The sequence below is a fragment of the Ictalurus punctatus genome, chromosome 23 (genome assembly GCF_001660625.3).
Source record: "Ictalurus punctatus breed USDA103 chromosome 23, Coco_2.0, whole genome shotgun sequence".
Lineage (NCBI taxonomy): Eukaryota > Metazoa > Chordata > Actinopteri > Siluriformes > Ictaluridae > Ictalurus > Ictalurus punctatus.
The window spans coordinates 18,833,369-18,856,764 of NC_030438.2; the positions used below are offsets into that span (position 1 = coordinate 18,833,369).

General features: G+C 41.5%; 3 protein-coding genes across 4 annotated transcripts; all 3 read right to left on the bottom strand.

Annotated features, from left to right (window-relative positions):
- Window positions 1-247: 247 nt before the first annotated feature.
- On the bottom strand, window positions 248-5,105 carry rab25b (RAB25, member RAS oncogene family b). 2 transcript variants are annotated; one of them, XM_017452802.3, is made up of 6 exons: window positions 4,780-5,105; window positions 4,636-4,705; window positions 3,131-3,326; window positions 1,326-1,519; window positions 1,118-1,198; window positions 248-990 (listed from the first exon to the last, which is right to left on the bottom strand). In XM_017452802.3, exons 2-6 carry the CDS (start codon window positions 4,670-4,672, stop codon window positions 863-865), a joined length of 636 nt encoding a protein of 211 aa, XP_017308291.1. In that variant the 5' UTR covers window positions 4,673-4,705; window positions 4,780-5,105; the 3' UTR covers window positions 248-862. The 2 variants fall into 2 exon arrangements, with proteins under 2 accessions (XP_017308291.1, XP_053530813.1); XM_053674838.1 differs by having other exon boundaries at window positions 4,636-5,094.
- A 2,045-nt stretch (window positions 5,106-7,150) lies between these two features.
- lamtor2 (late endosomal/lysosomal adaptor, MAPK and MTOR activator 2) lies at window positions 7,151-10,178 on the bottom strand. The gene is made up of 4 exons (XM_017452808.3): window positions 9,972-10,178; window positions 9,549-9,711; window positions 7,583-7,672; window positions 7,151-7,483 (listed from the first exon to the last, which is right to left on the bottom strand). Exons 1-4 carry the CDS (start codon window positions 10,037-10,039, stop codon window positions 7,427-7,429), a joined length of 378 nt encoding a protein of 125 aa, XP_017308297.1. The 5' UTR covers window positions 10,040-10,178; the 3' UTR covers window positions 7,151-7,426.
- Window positions 10,179-12,067: 1,889 nt separating this feature from the next.
- ubqln4 (ubiquilin 4) lies at window positions 12,068-22,986 on the bottom strand. The gene is made up of 11 exons (XM_017452756.3): window positions 22,807-22,986; window positions 19,764-19,915; window positions 19,415-19,575; window positions 18,699-18,961; window positions 18,105-18,263; window positions 17,670-17,883; window positions 17,287-17,426; window positions 17,081-17,164; window positions 16,755-16,870; window positions 16,295-16,535; window positions 12,068-15,126 (listed from the first exon to the last, which is right to left on the bottom strand). Exons 1-11 carry the CDS (start codon window positions 22,951-22,953, stop codon window positions 14,974-14,976), a joined length of 1,830 nt encoding a protein of 609 aa, XP_017308245.1. The 5' UTR covers window positions 22,954-22,986; the 3' UTR covers window positions 12,068-14,973.
- Window positions 22,987-23,396: the final 410 nt, after the last annotated feature.

The following is a 23,396-nucleotide window of genomic DNA, read 5'->3' on the forward strand; positions in this document are numbered from 1 at the left end:
AATTGCATAATTATATATCCTAGTGTAATTTCTATTTCGAACACCTGTGAATTATTAAAATTAAGCTACATAAAAATAGCCTAGACAAGTGTCACACATATTCTTTATTCAGTTCCACCAATTCAAGGTTTATTGTGTATGGAAAAGGCTGGGTGTAATTTTAGATCATGATGACCATGAAATATTTTTTAAACCAGTAAGGAATGTTTCGATGTGATTCAAATATCAGGAAAAGAGGACTCTAGTGTTTCATAGGCATACGTAATCAATTTATTCATCATTATCGCTTACAATCCACTACATCGTATTTGATTGATATATCAGTATTAAAAGAAAACTCGCGTCCTTATTATAATAATATAATATATAATAAAAACTGGGTGAAGTTTGAAAGTCGGGAAATGTAGTGTGTAGTTTTAACTGTTGTTTAACGACTTTTAGTGTACAATAATATTTTCAATACGTCACATTGATATCTAACAGTCATTCGAAATTAATCCTAAAGGATGACTTAAGACAGTTAAGACACAGCTGCTACATGGTGACATTATTTTATAAATAACATCGTTTTCATAAAAGTAAGAATTGCCAAAAATAATAATAATAATAATAATTGCTAGTGTGCATGTAAGAAAAGACAGGAGAAACATCTAAGAAAGCAATTTCAGCCTAAAAAACATGCACAAGAATACTCTCTCGTGATAGTAACACAGTAGTGACACCCCACAAAGAAATACATATGGCCACGTCAGTCAGCAAACTGTGGTTCAATCGGAGTGATCATTGGACAGACAGCACCGTGTTCCTCCAGACACAATGTGGTCCTCTTGTCTCCTCTGTTTATTCCTCCACGTCTTCATTCTTATAAGTTTTTACAGCAGGGCTTCTTCTCATCCTGAGCTTCAGTGGGTGCGGCGTTGGGATTGGACAGCGACACGGCGCCGACCGAGCCACGGGTCACCCCTTTACTGCTTACGTTCTTGTGGATTTCTGCAAGACAGTTGATGAATTAGCTTCCCAATTGATCTGTCGGCAGCCACCATTAGGTCTGCTGCCTAAATTCCAAGGATGGAAAATGAACAGAAATACGAGCTGTAGTATTGACAGTATACAGTACCCGTGAGGACGTTGTTGAAAGCGGCCTCGACGTTTGTTGATTCCAACGCTGAGGTTTCCATGAACAGCAAGCCGTTCTTTTCTGGTTATAAATAAATAAATAAATAAATAAATAAAGACATACCAAATCTTCATAGAGTGTCTGTTATAACAAGCGTATAGCAAGTTAAACAGGTTGTATATCAGGAAAGTACATTTTAGATAAACACCTGCGAAATCTTTCGCATCCTCGGTTGACACAGCTCGTACCGATTCCAGGTCCGACTTGTTACCGACCAGCATGACCACAATCTGGGGGTCGGCGTGGTCGTAAAGTTCCTTCAGCCAGCGCTCGGCACTCTGGTAGGTCAATTGCTTTGAAATGTCATAAACGAGCAGCGCTCCAACAGCACCCCGATAATAACTACAACAAAGGAACAGCAGAAAATCAGGAAACGGGTTAGTGTAGTGTTTCCCAAACTGGTCCTTGGTGGTTCTCTGAATAGTCATATTGTTGCTCTGTCTCACACCTACACCAGATATTCTGTGTTCGTGATTGCTTGCTTTAAGTCTGTTGCCAACTAGGACAGCGCAATGATGTGGACCATCCGAGAGTCTCCAAGGACCAGTTTGAGAAACATTGGAAAATTGGAATTTCTAATTAAAATGATCTCCGTGTATACGACGGTTCTCCAAAATGAAGGTCACCCGAAGAATTCGTTTTTTGGATTTAGTTGTTGCTTAGACATAATGTATAATGGCAGATGTTTTCTAATTGGGTTTCAAGTCATCAAGAGAATGAAAAATGGGAACTCGAGTAGTGCAATAAAGAGAGAATAATTGTCCTGCTCTCTGGGTAGAGGATGGCATTCATCTCTTCCCTACCAATCAGAGCAACCCTAGACAATCATGAGCATCTGTAAGCACCCTGTACCAGGTAGTTAGTTTTATTGATTGCTTGTTTTAGAAGTAGTGGGAGCTCAGAGAGAGCAAAATGATCGACCATCTGCCAGTTCTATTAGGCTAGTTTGGGAAACACTAATAGTTTGCAGCTTTTGACTTGAAAGGTCTTCAGTTAGGATCTAAATTTGCTTGGTGGTTCCTCAGTCTTCCGATCTTTTGGATTGCACAAAGAATCAAGTTTAGGATTCAGACGTTACATGAAATAAAACCAAGCAGAACCTCTATATTTGGCAGATATTATCCGATTGGGCCTCAAGTTTCCCAAGAAATGGAAACAAGGACTCCCAAGAATCACAGCGGTCTAAGCTTTCATTCTCTCGTTAGATTGCAAGTTGGACAGGAGTGCGGTGAAATATTTCTCTTCACATGTCTCGTAAGGACTAAGAAGGTGTTTGGCAAGACAAGGGTTAAACGCGACATATTAGTATTGCAAGCCATATGGTGTACCTTTTAGAACGTTGGAGGATTAAAAGCACGTTCTACCGTTTTTTGACCATGCGATCTAATTTTGCATAACAACACTGAAGATGGTGAGAGTTGAGGAGGCTACGATAATGCGTATCTTGAGAAAAGAGCAGATAGGGCGGCAGTGTCGCCAACGGAGATGGTGGATCAGGCCATTAAACCAATTTCATCACCACAACGTGGGTAGTATTTATGGCTATCACATATTGAATGTGTCACGCAGTGTATCGCTTCACATCCTGCCCTGTTGTTTACGTTGGTACGTGTTACGGAAGTGTTTTTTTTTTTTTTAAACATGCACAATCGATGCGCATATTGAATGAAGGACGTGTCCAGCAGCCATTTTGTGCAAAAGTTAAAGTGTAACCCCTGCCTTAGCCTTCACCTTCCCAGATTAGTAGGTGTTGTACGAGCAGAAAGACTAACTTATGTGGTGAAAATCTGAAAGTAGGACTGGACTTTGACGCATGACTGTATTGAGATTTTTTTGAGAACTACTATTCCTGAGCACGATATGCCCTTCTGATGACTGTTCACTCTGTGGAATATTGAATACTGCAGTGGTTTTCCATTGTAGGACAAGTGGACAACAACCCTGATGACTTACGCCGAGGTGATGGCACGATACCGCTCCAATCCGGCTGTGTCCCAAATCTGGGCTTTAATAGTGAGGCCGTTCAGATCCGTAGTCCTCGTACTGAACTCCACACCAATAGTGGTCCTGCTGTCATGGTTGAACTCGTTCTTAGTAAAGCGTGAAAGCAAGTTGCTCTTGCCTACGCCCGATTCCCCTATGAGAACCACTGGGGAAATAAACACAGAGGTGATTATAAAGCCATGATGTTGGGAGCAGCTACAGGTTCAGACCTGTACTATTTAGCAACTGTGGTCAGAAAATGGGTTTAGGTTGGATCGGACCGGGCCCGGTCTGATCTTAAGGTGGCTTGAAGATGTTATGAGTCATTTAAGAGCGAACCATTAACCCATTATTATACACTCCCTGTAACAATTTGGGATGTTGCCGGTATGTCTAGGCAAGCCAGATATATCTGAAGGTTTCATCCCTGAGAGCATCACACCCATGAAACAGTCAGTGATTCATGTACAACCCAATTCCTAACAAAATAGAAATGAGGAAATATTTTCCAACACATTCCTCTAATATTACAGGAATCCAAAAATCCCATCGCCAGATTATTGCGAAAGCTTTACAAAGTAAGATGGAAGTCAAAAACACTCCCTTATTCAGTAATCGGTCGTGTGCAAACAACACACCGGTTGCCATGGCAAATCAGATTTGTGACCTTGAAGCATTTTGCAAGGCTTATGTGTGGATTCTAGTGAATATATATATATATATATATATATATATATATATATATATATATATATATATATATATATATATATATATATATATATATATATATATAAAACTCCTGTTTATTATGGACAAAAATACCTTACTTACTCTGGCTTCCTGAAGGATCGGCTGCACATCTCGCATGCCAGTGCACAAAAATGTAGCTGTTCAGATAAAACTGTTAACTAGACGTGCGTTTCTTTCCAGTCGCCACTTTAGCCAAGGTCCCTCCAGAACGAATCGTTGCACTTACAATGTGCACAAAGCATTTCAGTGCTCATTTAAGACGACAGGACAATGGCTGACACAAATATCATGAGACAGGCGTAACATTATCATTTGGATGGATATCAGACATGGCAATCACGTTCCGTTTTTGAGCTGTAGCGCTGTTCTGATCGTAGTTTGTTCCTAAATACGTGTCTGTTAAGCACAACACGGCCGTTTTAATTATCCTGATCCCTCACAGTGGAATTCTGAGAATGTTTTCATGTCAAACATAACAGCACGTGATCGAGACGCCGTTCGCTTGGCGAGCCGAATCCTTACGTTGCTTAATAACCGTAACTTTTTGCAGAGTGATCTCATTTGCTGTCATATCAATATGCTGTGTTTCTCCTCACAGCCGCACTACAGACAGCCTTCAGTTCCTAAGCCGACGAAACACTGTGTGCGCGTACGTTCTGAACTACCGGGGAAAAATGTGATTTTAATAATGATTAAAAAAAAAAAAAAAAAAGATGACACACCTTTAAATACAAAGTTGTAGGCCTCGTCTGATCCCATTCTCAGCCTTCACATTAGTTCCTCTGTCTCAATCTGGATAAAGTGCATAAGTCAGGATCCCGAGGCGTCAGGAACGAAGACAAAAACAGAGATGACAAAGCACTCACTCAACACTGCCAGATGTGAAGGCGAGAATGAAACAAAAGAACCCGACTAGGAACGCTCCAGCTCTCTCCGTGTGTTTAGGTGTGAAGTTTCACCTGCGAGGACGAGGAAGTAGCCGTGATGTTTGGCTTGGCATTTCCTCTGATAAGTACAACTCTGGTGGTTGGAGATGGGGTGTGACCGAATAGTAAAACAGGTTGAACGAGTACAGTGAGCACAGGTGCTGTCATATGAAACTGCCCCCGCTGCTGCACCTGCTCGACCAATGACGAGACAGACTCATACTAGAACCGCCCACTTTTCAGAAGAGCCAATCCATGAGCTGGCTATATAGAGCAGGAGTGCACTGCCTTCAGCTCAAGAAGAGCTCACTTATATACAAACATGTGCACTTCCTTATTAAATAGTGTGTGTGTGTGTGTGTGTGTGTGGGGGGGGGGGGATATATATTATATGTATACAAAGATATTACACGAAGCCTGATTGGGTTCTTTGAGATGTAGCCTCTCTCCTAGTGCACACAGTCTAAATAGCACCTGTTATTGTGTTAAAGTAGATCCATGGAGAACTTTTTACATCCAGGAAGTTAATCCTTTCCAATGTTAAAAAAAAAATCAATCAAATGAAAAACATTGTCATAGTTTATTAACATAATCCAATGAGTCAAATATATGGCATGTCAAGCACATGGGTACTGTTATATTTATTTACGTTTTCACTTCGGCACTATCCAGCCAGAGAACGCGAACAGTGCGTCAGCGTCTAGAGGCGAGACGTTTTGTCTATCAACAGCGTTTTATTAAAACTACAGGTAGATTTAAGTTGCTGAGCTTTACTTTACATTATACCCATTTAATTCAATAATGATAATAATAATAATAATAATAATAATAATGAGTAAATAACTACACCAGCGTTGTAAGTAGTTGGTAGTGATTTCCACTATAGCATCAAATTTAAATTAATAATAATTTTTAAAAAAAAATTGTGGACACCTTGCTTCCATGTCACTTTGAGAAGCATGGTTTTAAGATCTTTTCGGTGTTCATATTTCGTGTTATTGGTATTAACCCGGTACACAATAGTGCTAAAAGGACTAGTGCTAGTGACACAAACAGGACAGTCGTGTCCAGGACAACAGCATTACGACAGTTCCGTATATGACGACACACGAGGAAACGGTATCAAAAAACCACATTAAAGGAACCTCGTAACTGTGAAACAATGCAGTTACGAAAAACCTGCAAGGTTACTTCCTTTTTCATACGAACGAGACCTTATTTGACCGGTAAACATCGGATTTGTCTTTCTTCGTATCGATTAGCGACTCGTCAGGACTGTGAAACTGGCGCCGTCAACGTCTGAAACAAACCATACTCCGGTCAACGATTGCTTCACGCAGCTTACTGGAATATTCAAATGATACGCACTGTACAAATCCGACTCATTGTTCGAGACTGGTTAAGTGTGAGCGAGTTAAAATCACCACCAACCAACCAACCAAGCACGTTCAGATTTTAATGACTGATGTTACGACCAATATAAAAGCCCTGAAAAACATCGAATCTGATCAGAGTTCCAACAAAAATCTCCTTTGCAAAAACGTTCGAATAAATACACAAGCACATAGAACTCTTATAGGGTGTAAACGGTGATCCTTACTTACCCGTATTTCTGATTGTACAGGGAGCAACGCTGTTAGTAACCGACGAACATGATAAAAAAAATGATGCACAGCCTTGACTTGACCTCGAGTCATTATTTCGCAGAGTACGTTCGACCTCCCATCAGATGCACGGACAGTAAAGTTTTACAGTAAATAAATTTAAATGGACGGTATTCTTAGGGTTTCAAAGTTACCTTGATAACATGTATATGTAAACGTGTAAACATGTACGTTCCTCCCGTTTTAGCCGATTTTTTTTCTCTGTTAAACGTGGATTAGTAGCCCAAATTTAGAAGTTTCCAGAAGGTTACTCATACTTCCTGGACGGATTTATTTCCTCCTGCCGTGTGAACGTAGCAGATTCATGAGATATTCCCACTGTATGTACAGTCCACGTCGTGTGGATTTCACGCCGTACTTTATTTATTAATTTATTCATATCAGAGTCATGAGTTAATACACTTGTTTACCCATAAAAAGGATTTAAAAAAAAAGTGATTTCCAGCTAAGAATCAGCTTCGATGGTTGGAGCCATAACGCAATCATTACAAGTTTCTTAAGACCGAGATCCACTTTGATCAGAGAGTTAGTTTTATCCAGATGGATTCCAGGAATGACGTAAAAAAAAAAACAACAAAAAACAAAACGATTTTAACATGGGATCGCTCGGTTAACGATGATGAAATAAAACCACTACGACAATAATCTACAAAAAAAAAAAGCACGTTTATTATTATTTTTTTTTAAACAAATATTGGCTTATTTATAAGTTAATTGGTTAGATGCAACAATTAAAAGATGCTGAGGGGGGAAAAAAACAAAAACAAAGTTCAATTGGATTCTGATTAAGAACTTGTATAAGAACGGCATAATTTTAGCCTGTTATGAAGATTAGAAGGATCGACTAAGCAAATAAATAAAGCATGAAATCATAGGGTTTTAACAAAAAGAAAAAATAAAGGCCAAATTTCAGATGGATGTATCTACGAGGCTGCCACTTGCGTCAGTGGTTCCTGAAGGTACTCCACCAGGGCCTCCGCCTGCAGATGAAAAAATAAAAAGACATGGTTTCTGAAATGGTTTCTAATGTCATTTTAAAATGAACAAAGCGTGTGCAACGTGCACGTCCCACGTCTTACCTTGGCTTTCAGCATCCCGAAGCCCACGGTCTCCTTGGCGTACATGCACAGCAGTAAGTTTGCGACCCGGGTGATGGCCACTCTGCCTTCCTGTAATCACAACCGCTTTTGCTATTACGCTAAAACAGCAACGCCACATTTGTATCCTCAGTGGCAGGAGACCAAGTATATTATTTATATACACACAGATTTACATTTGATGGTCGTCGTGCATTTCGCATTGCCTGGTTCACTAAGTGCGAGTCAGTGAAGATGATTACGGGTTTGCCGTAAATGAGCGAGAGAGAGAGAGAGAGAGAGAGAGAAGGAACAGAGCCTGGCTTTTAGAGAAAGCTCTGCATGCAGTTAGAAGATTTTTCATCCTATACAGGTGTGCTTAATTAAGATAAACTTAGCGTCCGCTTTATTAGGAACACCTGTACGCTCACGCTGTATTCCACTCAATCCAATGCATACAATCATGCAGATACAGGTCCAGAGCTTCAGTTAACGTTCATGTCAAACATCAGAACGACCGCTGCATGGTTGATGGGGCTGCTCTGAGTGAAATCACGGTCCCTCCGGGATTTCGCGATCGCCGAGACGGACGCGAAAATCAAGCAAACGCCACAGGTTTTCAAACCCGACGAGGATTTTCCGCAGATCTGGGCCGAGACGCGTCGTGTGGCGTGGCGTCATGTGCGATTCACGTGCAGCGAACACAAGTACAGCTAAAAGGGCTTATTTACCGATAATCATCACCGCGGAAGGCCGTGCGAAACTCTCTCATGCGACTGCAATTGCGCCAATACGGGTAGTAAAATGAAGAGTAAAAAAAAACAAAACAAAAAAACGCGTGACTTACAGCGCAGATTTTTTTTAAAAAGCCACAGCAAAAAGCAAGCGTTTTTGGCTGTAAAAGAAACCGACTCTGGGAAATCTCACACGGGACTTCTTGGACGTTCTCGCTGTGGTTGCTGGGACTACGGTTGCTGTGATGGCTTCAGGACTGCACTTATTACATACGATTTTGCACTCAATCCTACTTTAGTGAACAGTGGACTCGTTCAACAAAACAGACTTCATATGAAAACCATAAGAAAACTTTGGTGCTTTACGTTCACACGATCCGTCGTTCCCCAGATGAGGACGGGTTCCCTTCTGAGTCCGGTTCCTCTCGAGGTTTCTTCCTCATATCATCTCAGGGAGTTTTTCCCTCACCACCGTCACCACCGGCTCGCTCAACAGGGATAAATTCACACACTTAAAATCTCTATCCTGTGTTTATAAGTTTCTGTAAAGCTGCTCCGGGACAACGTCCGTTGTTAAAAGCGCTGTACGAATAAAATTCTGGTGCGAAAAACAAAAAACATCCAACCACCACTCGATAAGCACTCTTTATAACCGTGGTGAGCAGAAAAGCATCTCGGAGCACGCGGACGGGTTAAAACAGCAGAACGCACGAGGTGTCAGTCGAGAACAGGAATCTGACGCTGTGGGAAAACGTCACCTGGTCTACGTCCGATCTAGAGCTTGTCCGATTTAGTCAAACAAACAAACAAACAAAAAAACAAAACAAACAAACAAACTCTGAGCAATCTTGTACGGACCGATTTCCGAAACTTCTGGGATTTGACCTCGCAACGGCGTCTAGAGTTTACCCCGAGGACGGTGCGAAAAACAAAAAACATCAGACGAGCGGTGGTTCTCTGCGCAGAACCCGAGGTCTGAGAAGAGCAGCCTGGCTTGAACTCACTACGGTCACTCAAATAAACCCTCGGAGCACGCGGACTCCTGGGGCGGACGGGTTAAAAGCAGAACAGGAATCCGATGCCGTCTGGAAACATCACCTCGTCTGTGTCCGATCTAGAACTGTCTGATTTCGGGAGCAGAATCACATTTTGTTCCCAAATTCTGAGGTTTGATACGAACATGTAGACCTGTATCGGCATGATTTTGCTCACCATGTACAACTGCTCACTCTTACCATGCAGTCCATCAGAATAAACTTCAGTTTGTCCTCGTTAAAAGCCTGATGGCCGTTTTTGTCATAAGCAGCCCAGATGTTGCTGGCGATGGCGGCTGTAACCCGAGCGTCCGTGTCCCCGTAACCCGAATAAGCCAGCAGAGAGCCTTCATTATTCAGTAATCTAAAAGTCCAAGTCCACAAACATCCTCTTCAGTCATGAGTTAAAAACAACAACAACAACAACAACAACCTCACAAAGCTCCCTTATAAGACAAACAAAAACATCTCCCATGCACGTGCTGGATCCATCCGAGGGTTAAGTAATGAAAACAAAAATATATGAATCATTTCTGTCTCAATGAGACGGCAGGCTAGCTCGTTCTCCAGCTAGCAGACAGAGGTTTCTACCGTGTAAGCTAGGTGAACTGCAGGAATACTCACAGAGTGCTCTGGACGCCGTTTGTGTTCGCCTGACTGAGGACCTGAGTTAACGCTTTGGGCCGTAACATTATTATTATTATTATTATTATTATTATTATTATTTGTGTTGTAAAGAAACTTCGCTGAAGATACAAAACTACCAAGGCATTTATTTGTGTTAAAACACTGAGCCGCGCAGACGTCAGCTGACTCGGACTTCCGCAAGAGCGAAGGGAATCATGGGAATTGTAGTTTCAAGACTCGCGTGCCGGTTTCAAGACCGTTTATTAAAGGGCTAGTTCACCCCAAAAATGAAACTTGGGTCATCGTTTACTCACCCTGGTGTCGGTCCAAATCTGTAGGGATTTCTTTGTTGTGCGGGACACGAAGGAAGATATTTCGAAGAATGTTGGTAACCAAACGGTTCTGGTGCAGGTCGAGTTCCATCGTAGGGACGAAGAAGGAAAAAAAACGACCGTTTCGTAAAATATCTCCAAAATTCCTCCAAGCCGACGCGAAGGACTGATTAACAGTTACAGGGAACGTTTAGTTGCGGTTATTGCTGCACAAGAGGGACCAATGAGATACCGAAAGCAAAGATTCACATACTTTTGCCACTCAGACATACAGTCGTGTGAAAAAATAAGTGCACCCCGTGGAAATTGTTGTTTTTTTTTTTTTTTTTACATATTTGGACAAGAGGACCTTCGATCCTCTTTGAAACCGTGCCTATTAATAAAGTTGGTACACTCTTTATCAAATTGACATTTTTGTTAGGGGACATTTATTTAACGTTTACGGAAGGAGTCTAGGTTGTAAGCGTGTTGTAACAGTCACAGTGCTTCGTAAGGTTTCCCAACACAGGACGGTGTTCAAGACAGAGGAGTTTACGCTGTCTGGTTTTGCAGTAAAATGACCGGCTGTGTTTTCTGAGAGAGAGAGAGAGAGAGAGAGAGAGAGAGAGAGAGAGAGGGAGGGGGAGGTGACCGCTATAATGAAGGCGAGAACAGGAACTAACTAGTCTCTCGGACGTTCCAAAACATCCAACTAAGAATCGTTAAAACGCGTAACGTATCGGTCACGAATGAAGTGAACACTAATCATTGGCCAATCGCTGTGAGAACACTCCAGAACATTTGTGGTCCTACAAGAACATAATGCTGCAGGTCATGTCGCATCACACCCCTCCACCCTGCATTATTTTCCGTATAACTTGTCCGGTCTGTTGCGTGTTATTCCTTACTTCACACACGTTTCATTTTTCACAGCTTTAACTCGGGTTTCTCACGTTCTCCGCATCTTACCGTGGGTTTCCTCTGAAAAAAAAACAAGCACGGAGGTGTAGATGTGTGTGCATTCACGGTTCCCTGCGATGGACGTAAGAAACGTATTGTTCATTTAAAAAAGCAGTTCGACGTCGTTCAGAGCAGACGAACAAAACCGTGCAGGATTTCGATCAAGGCTGCTGTTGACGATGTTGACTCGATCCAACAGGGACAGGTTCACAGAAAGATCATCGTGTTTGACTAGAACTGGACAATACGGGACTATAATACAGATTACTGTGATCAATTAAAGCGGGATTCTGGCATAAAATTAGCCCTTAATCTGCTGTTCATCCTGTTCCGTAGTACAGTGTTTAGTCACTACAGTACCCAGCATGCGTTAGGCGAAAACGTCCTGTATAGTTTATTCCTTCCTTTTGGATTAGTGAGGCGGCCAACAAATATCCATCTTCAAGTGAGAGTCCCTATTGTTCAAAGAAAGAAATCTTATTCTAGATCTCACCAGAGGCGTGCATGGGAGTATCGGTCAGATATAAATCTTGCATGACAAAGAAAGGCCGTGTCCATTATCACGGGAGCGTACCGGCCACGGCTCTTACGCCGCACGTTTACCGTTTATTCATTCGTCTTCAGTGAATGCGTCATCCCGGTCACGGTTAGTGTGATTTAAATCCCTCGTATGCTGTATAAATGTGCTAGCAGGTCAAAAGAAAGACATCAGTGTAAGATGTAAGGAATAACACATCACGTGACTGTGCTCTCATATGAAAATAATACACGATTTGCAAATGATCACACTGATTTAATTAATTAATGAACGACAAGTCATGCTTCATCTGCTCATAGTTACATTTAATGTTGTGGAAGGTCAGCGAGACAAATTATTTCCTGTTGTTCCCTTAGGTTAGTCGCTTCAAACAGTCATTCCCTCACCAGCATTTCTTTATTCCTCACTCGGAAAAGGAAAGAAAAAAAAAAAAAAGAAAAGAAAAGAAGAATCTCTTCATGTGAGCGAGACACTGAAAAAAAGAAGCATAAACTCCTCTCTCTGGAAGATGGGGAAACTTCCCAATGAAGCACTGACACTGGAGACTCCTTCCATAAATGTTACATAAGCATCCCCACATTAGAGAAAACCTCTCCACATCAAAAATGATGCCGTTCTTTGTTGAACGCCACATTTGATTATTTATATAGTTTATTATACGCTATAGATTTACATAGAGCGTCTGCCGTAGAAGCCCCTCTGAATGAGATGATACTTTAGAAGTGGTGCATTCATAGAAACCTGACTACAGCACGAGCCATGCTCTGAGAGTAAATGAACGCACACCTTGTGAATTGCCACGCTGTGGTAGAATTAGCGGTTACGAAATGTTTTAAAGTGGATTCTTGTAGACTTTTGTGGAAATGAGCACAACAGCACTACCAAGTCATTATATATATAAATATAAATAATAGAATGGTGTGAAGGAGCGAGAAGTGAGGCTGGGGCTGACGTCTTTCCAGCCTATACTGTAGATTCGTGCAGTCTATCAGTGACGGTGATTACAGAGTGACACGCCCCTTAGGTTGGGTCTTCATCTGGGTGATATTATTCAGAGACATCCGTCACACATCAGCAGCAGCGCCCGAGAAGGCGCATGCGAAATACTAATAAATGGGAACGAAGTGGATTAATTACTCCATCATCGTTTTTCCGTCCCCGCCTAACTAGCAACTAAAAGTCGATAGACTAAGCACGTTGCGCAGCTTCAGATTTTTAGTTCGACTTCTGCGTTTGTGGTATTCAGAGGGAATCGCACTAAAAGGCTGCCGATTCGCCTTTAAAACGGGTACGTAAACATTATATGATATAATGCATTGCGCAGCCGTAATAATTTCATCATCAAGCTACTGGTAGACGTTAAGATTTTAGCCCCTCATCTACGATATGACTAAGTTCATTACACAACGTCCCAATAATAATAATAATAATAATAATAATAATAGCTGCAGGAATAGGTGGAAGTGGAATTAAAACAGTCCCATGCACACCTTTAACCTTTTCATGATTAGATAGAACATGAATATTTATATATATTTTTTATTTTGGTCAGACACGCTCTTTTCAGCGACAATCAAAGCTATTATTAGTAGCTCTATAACGATGAGTAACTGCATAATTACTCACGGTAACGACTGACAGGTCGTCCGTTATTCGTTTTCCTACACTGTAAAACCGGACAAGTCCATTTAACTAAAAAAAAAAATACATGAGAGGAAACCAATTAGCTCAATTGGTGAATCAATCTCTTTAAGCCCAATACACTTAAATATAACAAGTTTGAGTTACATGAACTTATCTGGTTTTACAGTGTAGTACTATGAAAGCAAAACTAAATTATTGGGGGGGGGGGGGGGGGGTGTCCTTCAAGTACCTCATATCTGCCTCATTACCCACCATTACCAGCCCTACAGACATGCCTTGAAATGCATTTATTAAAACAGAATCGCTGTCAATTTGGTGCCAACTTTTTGTTAAAGAAACATACCAACTCCAGAATGAGTTCAGATTATTGCAATGTAATTAATCAAATAAGATGAAAGAGTGGATTATGAACGTGCAGCAAAAAAAGAAAAAAAAAAAACATTTTAATTCACATCAAAAACTCAACTGTTAGTTCCATTAGACTCGTGATGATTAGCACTGAGATCGGCGCACAGGGAAGCATCACGTTCATGCTGTTACCAGGCGTACTCACTACATCAACTGTAAGATGATGTATCCGGCGCACAATGCGGGTCTTCCCCCCCTCCCCCCCACACACACACACTAGAGTACTATTTCAAAGCATAAAGATATGGTCAAAACAAACGGTGTCTGCTTTCAGCGTTGCTTGTAAGCTGAGAAATAGTTGTTTTTTTATTGATGCCTTATTATACAACCTTACCCCAAAACCACAAGCTTAATTGTTTTTTTTAAAACCACCAATTCAATCAATCAGAATGCTCCTAAAAGGCATAAAGTCTAAGAGCTGACTGGATATCGAACATCTTTCAAAACGAAGAAGGAAGAAAAAAAATAATAATTAATTCCCCTCTAAACAGCTGAAGAGTAAGCAATCGTCTGCGTGAGGCTCGGACAAACACTCGGACATTTCCATCGATTACATTTCGATTAATCTCAGCTGAGCAGCTTTGTGAATCCTGGAGCATTGATAAGGGAGTAAAAGGTAATCTCTAGGTGTTTGCAATAAATACTGGTTTAGTCAGGTGTGATTTATGAGAAGGGGGGAGAGCGAGAATGAGAGAGAGTGACAGAGGGGGAAAAAAAAATTAAGATTAAGGAAGCTGACCATCCTCATGAAAGACAGAGAGTTCTTCTGACTTGGAAGATCACCTTTATGCTTTTCTACTCCCCAAAAACCAGAAAGAAGTAGTGCCTCGAGTGAGTACGTGTCAATTAAAAGGAATGATAACCTACACTTGGTTCACAGCATTGCCCTGTTGTATTTATTAATGGACGCAGTCAGAAATGAATGACGGGTTTTAGCCTGATGTCATTCCGGCGAGAGATTTTTTTTTTTTTTTTTAAGGGAATAAATTTGAGAACCCCAATTTCCTAAGATTCACAGATCAACCGCGTTAAAGGAAGAAGCAACTGGAATTCAGTCTATTTGTCAGATATTAGGTGATGACCGGGACTGTGTTCGTGACTGTGACTTGTCTCTGGTTGTGATTAGGTGGTGCGGGGATTAAGATGGCTGCGAGCCGAGCAGTCTTTCGATGGCGGCGTTGATGTCTCCTCCCGTGGCGATGAGCGCCTGCAGGTTGGCCTCTCTGTTGATGAAGCCCATCGCGCTCAGCTGTTCCAGCTGCTGCTGGAAACGCACCTCCGGAGTCTGGGTCTGTCAGATGAGAGACAAAACGGTTACGATAAAAAAAAAAACGTGTTTATTTACCGACATCATCGTGTCAAACGGAACGAAGGATCGGATGGGCGCTACACAAAATCGCAACGGTTAACTTCAGAAGACTTTCTGTCGCAGTCCAAATGCTTGTGTTCTAAAGTGTAGTATAAGGCATGTTGTTTTTCTTTTTGTGCACCAGCTGAGCAGAAGTTTTTTCACCTAACTCGGGGCGTGAAGTAGTCCCTAAACAAAACATTGAGGAGAGAGTTTAAAATGTGAGAAACTCCGATGTACCACACACGTTTGAAGTGCATCGTAACTGATATGTCATGAAGCGATCGAAGAACGGTGTGTTCTGCCATCACTAGCCAATCAGAAACCCATATAGTAAATACTACATCCACGATCGAGATGCAGGCGAGCAATTAGCGTCCCGCTTTCCCCATGTACGTCCTTCACGCGAGTTCTATCGAGGAGTTGTTGTTTTGTTTTTTTCCCCCCTCTGTAAATAAAACGAACAAAATGCAAAAGTTACAACTTAAACGATCGAGTATTTATTTTATATGGCCGTGTTTTGCTGCTTAGGCTCTTGCGCAAGAAATTTAACTGAGTCGTAACGAACCATAGTGACGGCAAAATGGACGTGCATCGAAATATGGATTTTAACGAAGACAAAAAGTATTTAAAAATCACGTGTGACCTTGCCGGTGCGCTCACTTTGATCTATGACATTTTACACTCGTCGATTAAAAAGCTTTCCAAGTAGGCTGGTATATAAATGAATAAATAAAACCTATGTATGATTTATGTCTTGCAAATAGTGTACTTCAGTGATGTGGCTGATGATAGGCCAAAATAATACAATAATTTGATTTTTTTTTTTTTTTTTTTTTTTTTTTTAAAGTCAATAAAGAAATCTTTATCTTGCTCATAAAATAAAATGTAAGCAAATGCATTTATAGCTGGTGCTGCAAGTCTTAAGTTAGGGCTTAGTTGAAAATGTGTTATTCTGCCAATCTGCTCACACTCTAGTATTTATGACACACTCACACGCCCTCAATTATTCCGAAAGCGTTTGGCCTAGCCCCTTTCATTTCATCGTTTCATTCTTGTAAACTGAATCCATCAGAGCTAGCAATTCAAAATCAATCAATGCACACTGTACCGATGCGCTCCCGCCGGCGAACATCTGTAACATCTGTTGCATGAGCTGCTGTTGGGAGGAGTTGGGTCCGGCGGCAGGGGCGGAGCCCTGTCCAGAAGTAGGGGGTGGAGGAGCACTCTCGGAAGCAGTCACATTAACCCCTGCGGGGGTCACGTTAACCCCTGCGGGGATCCCTGCAACCCCTGTGGGGGTCACGTTAACACCTGCGGGGGTCCCACCAGGAACTCCTCCGGTAATCAGACTGCACGAGAGGAACGACACGCAGTTTAACAGCACGTTGGTTCTTCTGGAGTGCATGTTCTTACATCGCTCAGCTCACTCTCGCAGTTTTTGTGTTTTACACTCACTCACACACCCAAAGAAGAAAAGGTTCATTTGTTTTTATAATCAATCAAATAACAACGATGTTTTGTCTGGGAATCTCTTAGTGCTACTGTAACGGAGCTCAGCTTCTGAATACCTGGGCATGAGTCCAGGAGCTTCGGTCTGGAGGGTCTGGAGGCCTTGCTGGATCTGCATCAGAGCCTGCATGGCCCGTGGGTTTGTCATCACAGAGAGGGCTTCAGGGTTCTGCATCTAAAAAAAACGAAAAAACATCAAATAATTTGGCGAGAAACTAAAACTGGGCCTCTAGGCCTTAAAAGCACTGCTTAGAGGGGAATTTGCTGGATTTAAATATATTCCCTACTGCGCATTCAAAGTACATCACAACTATTAGTAATATTTCCATCAAAAGTATAACCAAAGCACCATACGGTAAAGTCTATACATGCGAGCAGAACCAACCTGCTGTAGAAATACTGGCAACTGATGTCTCATCTGCTCCTGCAGCTGGGGGTTTCCAGCAAAAAGAGGGTTGTTCATCAACACCTGGGGAGATCAGGACACAGCTCAGAGGGGGAATAAGAGACAACATACTGGATGAAAAGCTACAGGAAGACAATCTAAAAGGGAATTTCTAAATGCTACTTTTTTTTTTTTTTAAATCAGACCTGTGAGGCGACATCAGGGTTCTGCGCCAGAGACTGCATCATGCTGCGCATGTAGGGAGCGGAGAGCATGTTCTGCATCAGCTGAGGATTCTCGGAGATCTGCTGCATCAGGCTCTGCATGCCCGGGCTGTTGAACATGCCTGCACCGAGTCACAGGAACAAAATCAAATATTAACAAGCTACCTTTTCCCCTCACAAGTTAGCGTGAGAACGATTTTGGTAACGATATTTTTCGGAATAGAAACCTACGATACCGATCGTATTAATTAGACACAGCACTCGGTAGATGTTTTAATCAGATATAAGAACCCATTTTATATAGGTTTTACACTTCTGAAACACGACAGAAAAGAGGAAATCAGAGGAGGTGGTGGAGGTGGTACCAGAGCCCAAGCTGGCAGAGTTGATGCCCAGGGGATTGGACACACTGGGGGTGGTGGAGCTTGCAGTAGAGGTGCTGGTGGTGGCAGTCCCAGTAGAAGTGGTCTCAGGCGGTCCCCATGGATTTGGCAGTGGCTCACGGTTCTCCGTCCTGGAGGGCTGGACCCCCGAGTTCTCTGTGTTCCCACCTAAGGCTGAGAAGGGATTGTTTCCAAACTGTACAAACAATGAGTGGGGGGGGAAAAAACCCAGACCTGACATGAGTAATCTTTATTCAATCGATAAATAAGGAGCAAAAGTATTTTCCAAACCTAAACAAGAGGTTACTGATTTTACAAATTAGCAAAATAATATTTGTCTTGGTTGGTTTAAAAAAAAATAAATAAATAAAATTTTTTAAAAAAACTTCTTTGACATCAATTTTTTTTTTTTAAGACCTGCTCGCGTGCGGCGCTAAACATGGGCTCCTGGATGTCTGTGTACATCCTCCGGAGAGCGTTGTATCCCCCGGGGATGCTCTCTAGGTTGCTAAGCGCCCGGTCCTGGTTACGCATCATCTCTTGCATCATGGCAGGGTTCCTCGCCAACTCCATCGTCTAAACAAAGACGAAATAAATGCTCGTTTGAGCTCACGCAAACTGAACAGTTTACAAACAAAGCTTCATTATTCAAATATTATTTTATGCGAATATTTATGAATTTAAAGACAAATAATATCTACGTTTCAATGTGGTCTATATTTCGTTGTCTAGCTGTATCGAAAAACGCATTTCCTAGACTTTATCGATCAAAACTCTTTTGGTCCCAACACACAAAAACAGGTCTTGCAACAATTCGCTAATAAAATATTTACATACGCGTGTCTGTAAATTTCTGTAGCTAAATCTCGAACAGTGTTGTGCCGTGAACTATGTAGGTTATACGCTACAAAAATCTGGGATCGGCCTTTTAATACTGAATACTTTTAACATTCTAGTTAAAATAGTTACACGTGGTGTGACGCAATTAAAATTTCGAAGCTCTTCACTCACCTGTCTCATCAGCTCAGGGTTATTGAGCATGTGTGAAATCTCTGGGTTTCGCTCCATCAGCTGCTGCATCTGCGGATTGGCCATGATCATCTGCCTCATCAGGTCGGGGTTGGACATCATGTTCTGAACCAGTGGGTTCTCCATGATCTGCGAGAGCATCTCGGGGTTGGACATGAGCTGCCGCTGCATCTGCTGCTGGAGCTCCATGAAGTTGGCCGAGCCCATGCCCAGGTTAGACAGACTGGACAGGTCACCGAAGCCAGCTGAGGACACGCGGACAAACACGCAGCAGGTGAGTGGTCTACTACGATTTACTGTCTGTTTAATGTAATGACCCCGTTTACACCGGGCAGGTCTACGCGTCCTGTACACATAAATACCGAGAGTGGATTCAAATGAATGCTGGAGGTATTAACAGTCATTTTTAACTGAACGATCCCTTACATTATCGTGTATCTTACTTTCTTTCCGTTTTAAACGCCATGCCAGCTTCTACGGCTACATTCATGGCGAGCCGGTTTAGTTATTCAAGACTGAAACTAAAAAGAAAAAGTGTTTCAGAACAATTTTCCCTAAAACCCTTAAAACTACGTTTGGATTTACTCGGTTAAAAACCTTTTCCAAAGTGTCAACAGAATTCATTACCATATACACCAAAGCACAACCACCGAGTTCACGTTTAAGAAAGAGGAGAAAAAAATGATTAATTAATTCACTGAATATGTTGGATGGCTGCGAGGGAGCCGGCGATGTTGCGGTGCCCTGTGATGTGCCCAGGTTTCCAGCTGGACTAGTGTTCGCCGTGGCTGTGGTGCCGCTGCTGACCTGCGACGCTACAGAGCTGGACGAAGCAGCTGTGGAACCTCCGCCTGTGGCCCTGCGCAGGGGTCACAACCATAAATTACATTAACACAAATCAAAGAACGTGCATATGTTCTCCACCCCCATGACAAGGCCTTTAAATTGTATGTATAAGAGCACAAAAGGGCTGCACGTCCTTGCACAGTACATACGGGGTGACTCACGATTAATCCTAGAATAACGAGTGTATTATTGACATCTTACTTTTGTGCAGTTTTGATGACAAGGTGAACGGTGAGGCCATCCTTTATGCCATGTTGAGTGAGTGTGTCGCCATCTTTCAGGATTTTGCCGGCAAAGATCAAGACTAACTGGTCCTGCTTTGCCTTGAACCTTTTGGAGATTTCTTCTTTGAACTAAACAGGAGGAAGAAATTCATGTGAGAAGTATTTTATACAGCAATACCATGCACTTGAATGTGTATGGAATTAAATTTGTGCCAAAAGTACTGAACGCGAGAAAGAACACCACTCTGAAGCCGTCGATCCAAACCTCACTAGCCAATGAGAGTAAACCTCTTAAGCCCCGCCCACACGATGGAAACAAAAACTCGTGCAGTGCATACATACACCAAGATTAGCGAAAAAGGAAGCTTCGAAAACTGTTAACGAACATGGTTTATTCGATGACTGTTTTAAAGTTCACTGTTTTCAGTTTCAGAGTGTTTCTCTTCTTTCTCGCTGTGTAACTTTATATATGTTTGTTCTTTTATTGAAGTTACGTTCCATACTTAATATACTTCATTCCGTAAACACGCACGCTAAAAAATTTCACGACACGGCTTCACATCCTAGACCAAAACGAAGCCTTGTTCAAAACCGCCTACGTACGGAGTTGTTTAACAACAGGCCTAGTACTTTGTCGATTTGTACGAACGTTTCAATGACCAACAAAGACGTGAAGATCCTTCATCACATCGAGGTCAGAAAGAGCTCATACTTCCATACCATAGAGAATTGCTCTCCACAAACAGTAAAGGAATCAATCACACTACTACTTTAATCAAAAGAACCATTTCGAAACTGAATTTTAGGGAAGTTAGGAAAATTCCACACCGCTCTACATTATTGCGCTAAAGCACTTTTTTTTTTTTTTAAACATACAACCGAACTTCAGAACATTTATCTGCATTCCAGATCTCTATAAAAAAAACTGCTGAGTCACATACTGTCAAGTAATAAAAATTTGCTTACTATAAGGAACAAAACAATCCTGACTTAAGGATTAAAAGGTGATTTTTACTGCTACTGAATTAACCGAGCGAGTCCTGTGTTTCTCGACACCTTCTGGTTATACGACTAAACATACTCACCTGTGGAATCTTCCAGCTAATATCCATCAACACATACAATAAAGTCTGACAAACTTAAACCATTCTTCTAACATCTTGACCGACATTCGATCATTATTCTTGATGCGTAGAATAAAATGAAACATCTCGTAACGTTGAAGGAAAATAAACAACGGGTTACTGTTACCACCCTGAAGATGATTAGAACCTGAACCTGATTAGTTACTGTTATCACCCAGAAGCTCTTATACCATTACAAGCTCTTGTTTGTGACTCATCGCATTTTTTTTTTATCCATTTATTGTTGTGGAACGTCAATGAAGCAGGTTTCTGTTATTGGTTCCGTTACAGCAGCTATAAACATTTGTTTCCTCACCAGCTGCTGTTTTGTTTTTCCCCTCTGTCTCTTGACCTTACCAAGAAAAAACTAAACTTGGTCATTTTAAAGCATAACCTCCTCTGTCCTGAAGATAAACTGGTCGGTAAACCTAAACTTACACCTGTTACGAAGCGCTGACACTGGAGACTCCTTCCTTCCATGACTTTTAAATAAATAAACATCTCAAAGAAAAACGTCACCACATCAAGGATTAATCTAGTCACTGTTAGGCTTAGATTATGTAACTCCTTGTGAATGAGGTGTTACTATGGAAACCATAGCTCACTTAATAGAAACCTGTAGCAGCACAACCGTCAGAGCTGCTCTTATAGAAAATGAATCAACACTTTCCGACCAATCAGATTCGAGAACTCCGTAGCGCTGAGGACTGCCTTCTTTTGCACTCAGCTCACACAGGGAATCATGCCATCTGTGTATAAATGTTCACAACTTACATTACAGATTCATGATTATTTTTTATTTCATTGAATACAGCTGTGTGTACATCTTTTAAATACAATACATAGACCCAATCTCAATCCCCTGAACTACAGTTTAGAAAAGAAATTCCAGAAATTTCTGTGGCTGGATAATGAAATACAATGATCTATTAATCGACAATATTATTAAAACCGTGATACCGTTGCACGATTATCACACCGTGATTGTTTATATCGCTCAGTCCACAAGCTCAGGCGCGAGGCTGGTTGAGAACATTTAAATTTTAATATTGTATAAATTTATATCTATATAAATGTGTCTTCTAGGTGGGGGGAAACATTGAAATCGCAGAAGCAGGGGCGTTTTAAAAGTCTACCTCACTGCCTTTCTTTCAATGACAATATAAACAAACAAATAAAAATGACAAAAATCAGCCTGAATCCTAAAAAACTAGAACCTTCTCTGAGGCAGCTAATGCTAACGAGTCATTTAGCTTAGTTAGATATTTAAAATATACACAACCACAAACCACTTTGCCCAAACACAAACAGAAATATGTGTAAAATTATTTTCTTAAACAGTTTTTAAAAATGAAATGGGTTTATTGTTAATTACGATCATAAACCTTAAAATGTCAGCCTATCTATGCTGCTAGTAAACCAGGTTAAATCCCAAACCACTCCCTACTCCCTACATGGAAGTGCACTACTTGTGCTGTAAAATACAGCGCTCTACAGCCTTTCAAGTGTACTATGCGTCTAATAGGGAGCCATTTGGGATTTAGCCGAAGAATCTTCCCGTTGGCCGCCGCCATAGCCGGTGCCGACTCGAGCTAAACTCACAGCGTCATCCTACATTTATTATTATCGTTTTTAATCATGATTACAGTGATAATAGTCAACTTTTCTGTGCGCTGTGGTGTAAATAATGATCTATAAAAGCATAAAAGACAAATATATCTTTGAATACGTGAATGATTGTGTCTGTACTTCCCAAATAAAAAAGCCGTCCTGAATTTATTGTCGTCGTAAACTAGCTAGCAGCTAACTAACTAGCGTCTCGGCTAAAGCGGACATTCACGGCGGAGCAGCCGAAAAAAATCCCCCGCTGACCATTTCGGATGAACTCCGACATACCTGTGCAACAGACGCGTCTTCCGAGATCGCTATTTCCTCCTTATCCTTAGGTGTTTTGACAGTAACCATTATAATGGTCCCGCTGGTGGCAGCGTTTTCCTCGGCGTTCCTGTCCACGGCAGGATCTGTGCCACTGTTCTCCGCCATTTTACTCCTCTTTTACTTCATTACATCACCAAACCGACAGGAATCGGAAAAGGAGTGCGAGACGGTTGCGTTTAACGAGTCTTAATGTCACAGCGCCCCCAGGCGGCACGGCGCATGCAGTCGCGTTCATTCAGTTAACACTACTTTTAAACACTACTTTATTATTATTTTATAATAATAAAATTTAATGTCCCTAATTTTATTTAGTTTTTCCCTCTTTAGTTTTGTGCTGGAGCTCTGGGGCAACAGGAGAAGTAGGCTATGTGAAGTAAATTCAGAGCTTTACTCTCATACAGTGGGGTCCCTCCACCCACGTAGATAGGTGTGTAATAAATATTAATAATAATAATAATATGTTTAATTTAAATAGCGCCTTTCCAGAGCTCAAGGACGCTTTACAATAGTAATACAATGTTACATAAACAATGAACAATCATGGAAAA

Excerpts from the sequence above, each read along its gene's own strand:
- rab25b (XM_017452802.3), bottom strand. The coding sequence starts at position 4,672 with ATGGGATCAGACGAGGCCTACAACTTTGTATTTAAAG. Across the intron at positions 3,327-4,635 it reads CTACAACTTTGTATTTAAAG|TGGTTCTCATAGGGGAATCG; the intron begins GTGTGTCATCTT and ends TTATTTCCCCAG. Across the intron at positions 991-1,117 it reads TTTCAACAACGTCCTCACGG|AAATCCACAAGAACGTAAGC; the intron begins GTACTGTATACT and ends ACTGTCTTGCAG.
- ubqln4 (XM_017452756.3), bottom strand. The coding sequence starts at position 22,953 with ATGGCGGAGAACAGTGGCACAGATCCTGCCGTGGACAGGAACGCCGAG. Across the intron at positions 19,916-22,806 it reads AAGACGCGTCTGTTGCACAG|TTCAAAGAAGAAATCTCCAA; the intron begins GTATGTCGGAGT and ends CCTCCTGTTTAG. Across the intron at positions 17,884-18,104 it reads TTAGCGCCGCACGCGAGCAG|TTTGGAAACAATCCCTTCTC; the intron begins GTCTTAAAAAAA and ends TTGTTTGTACAG.
- lamtor2 (XM_017452808.3), bottom strand. The coding sequence starts at position 10,039 with ATGTTACGGCCCAAAGCGTTAACTCAGGTCCTCAGTCAGGCGAACACA. Across the intron at positions 9,712-9,971 it reads AACGGCGTCCAGAGCACTCT|ATTACTGAATAATGAAGGCT; the intron begins GTGAGTATTCCT and ends TTGGACTTTTAG. Across the intron at positions 7,673-9,548 it reads TTATTCTGATGGACTGCATG|GAAGGCAGAGTGGCCATCAC; the intron begins GTAAGAGTGAGC and ends TTGTGATTACAG.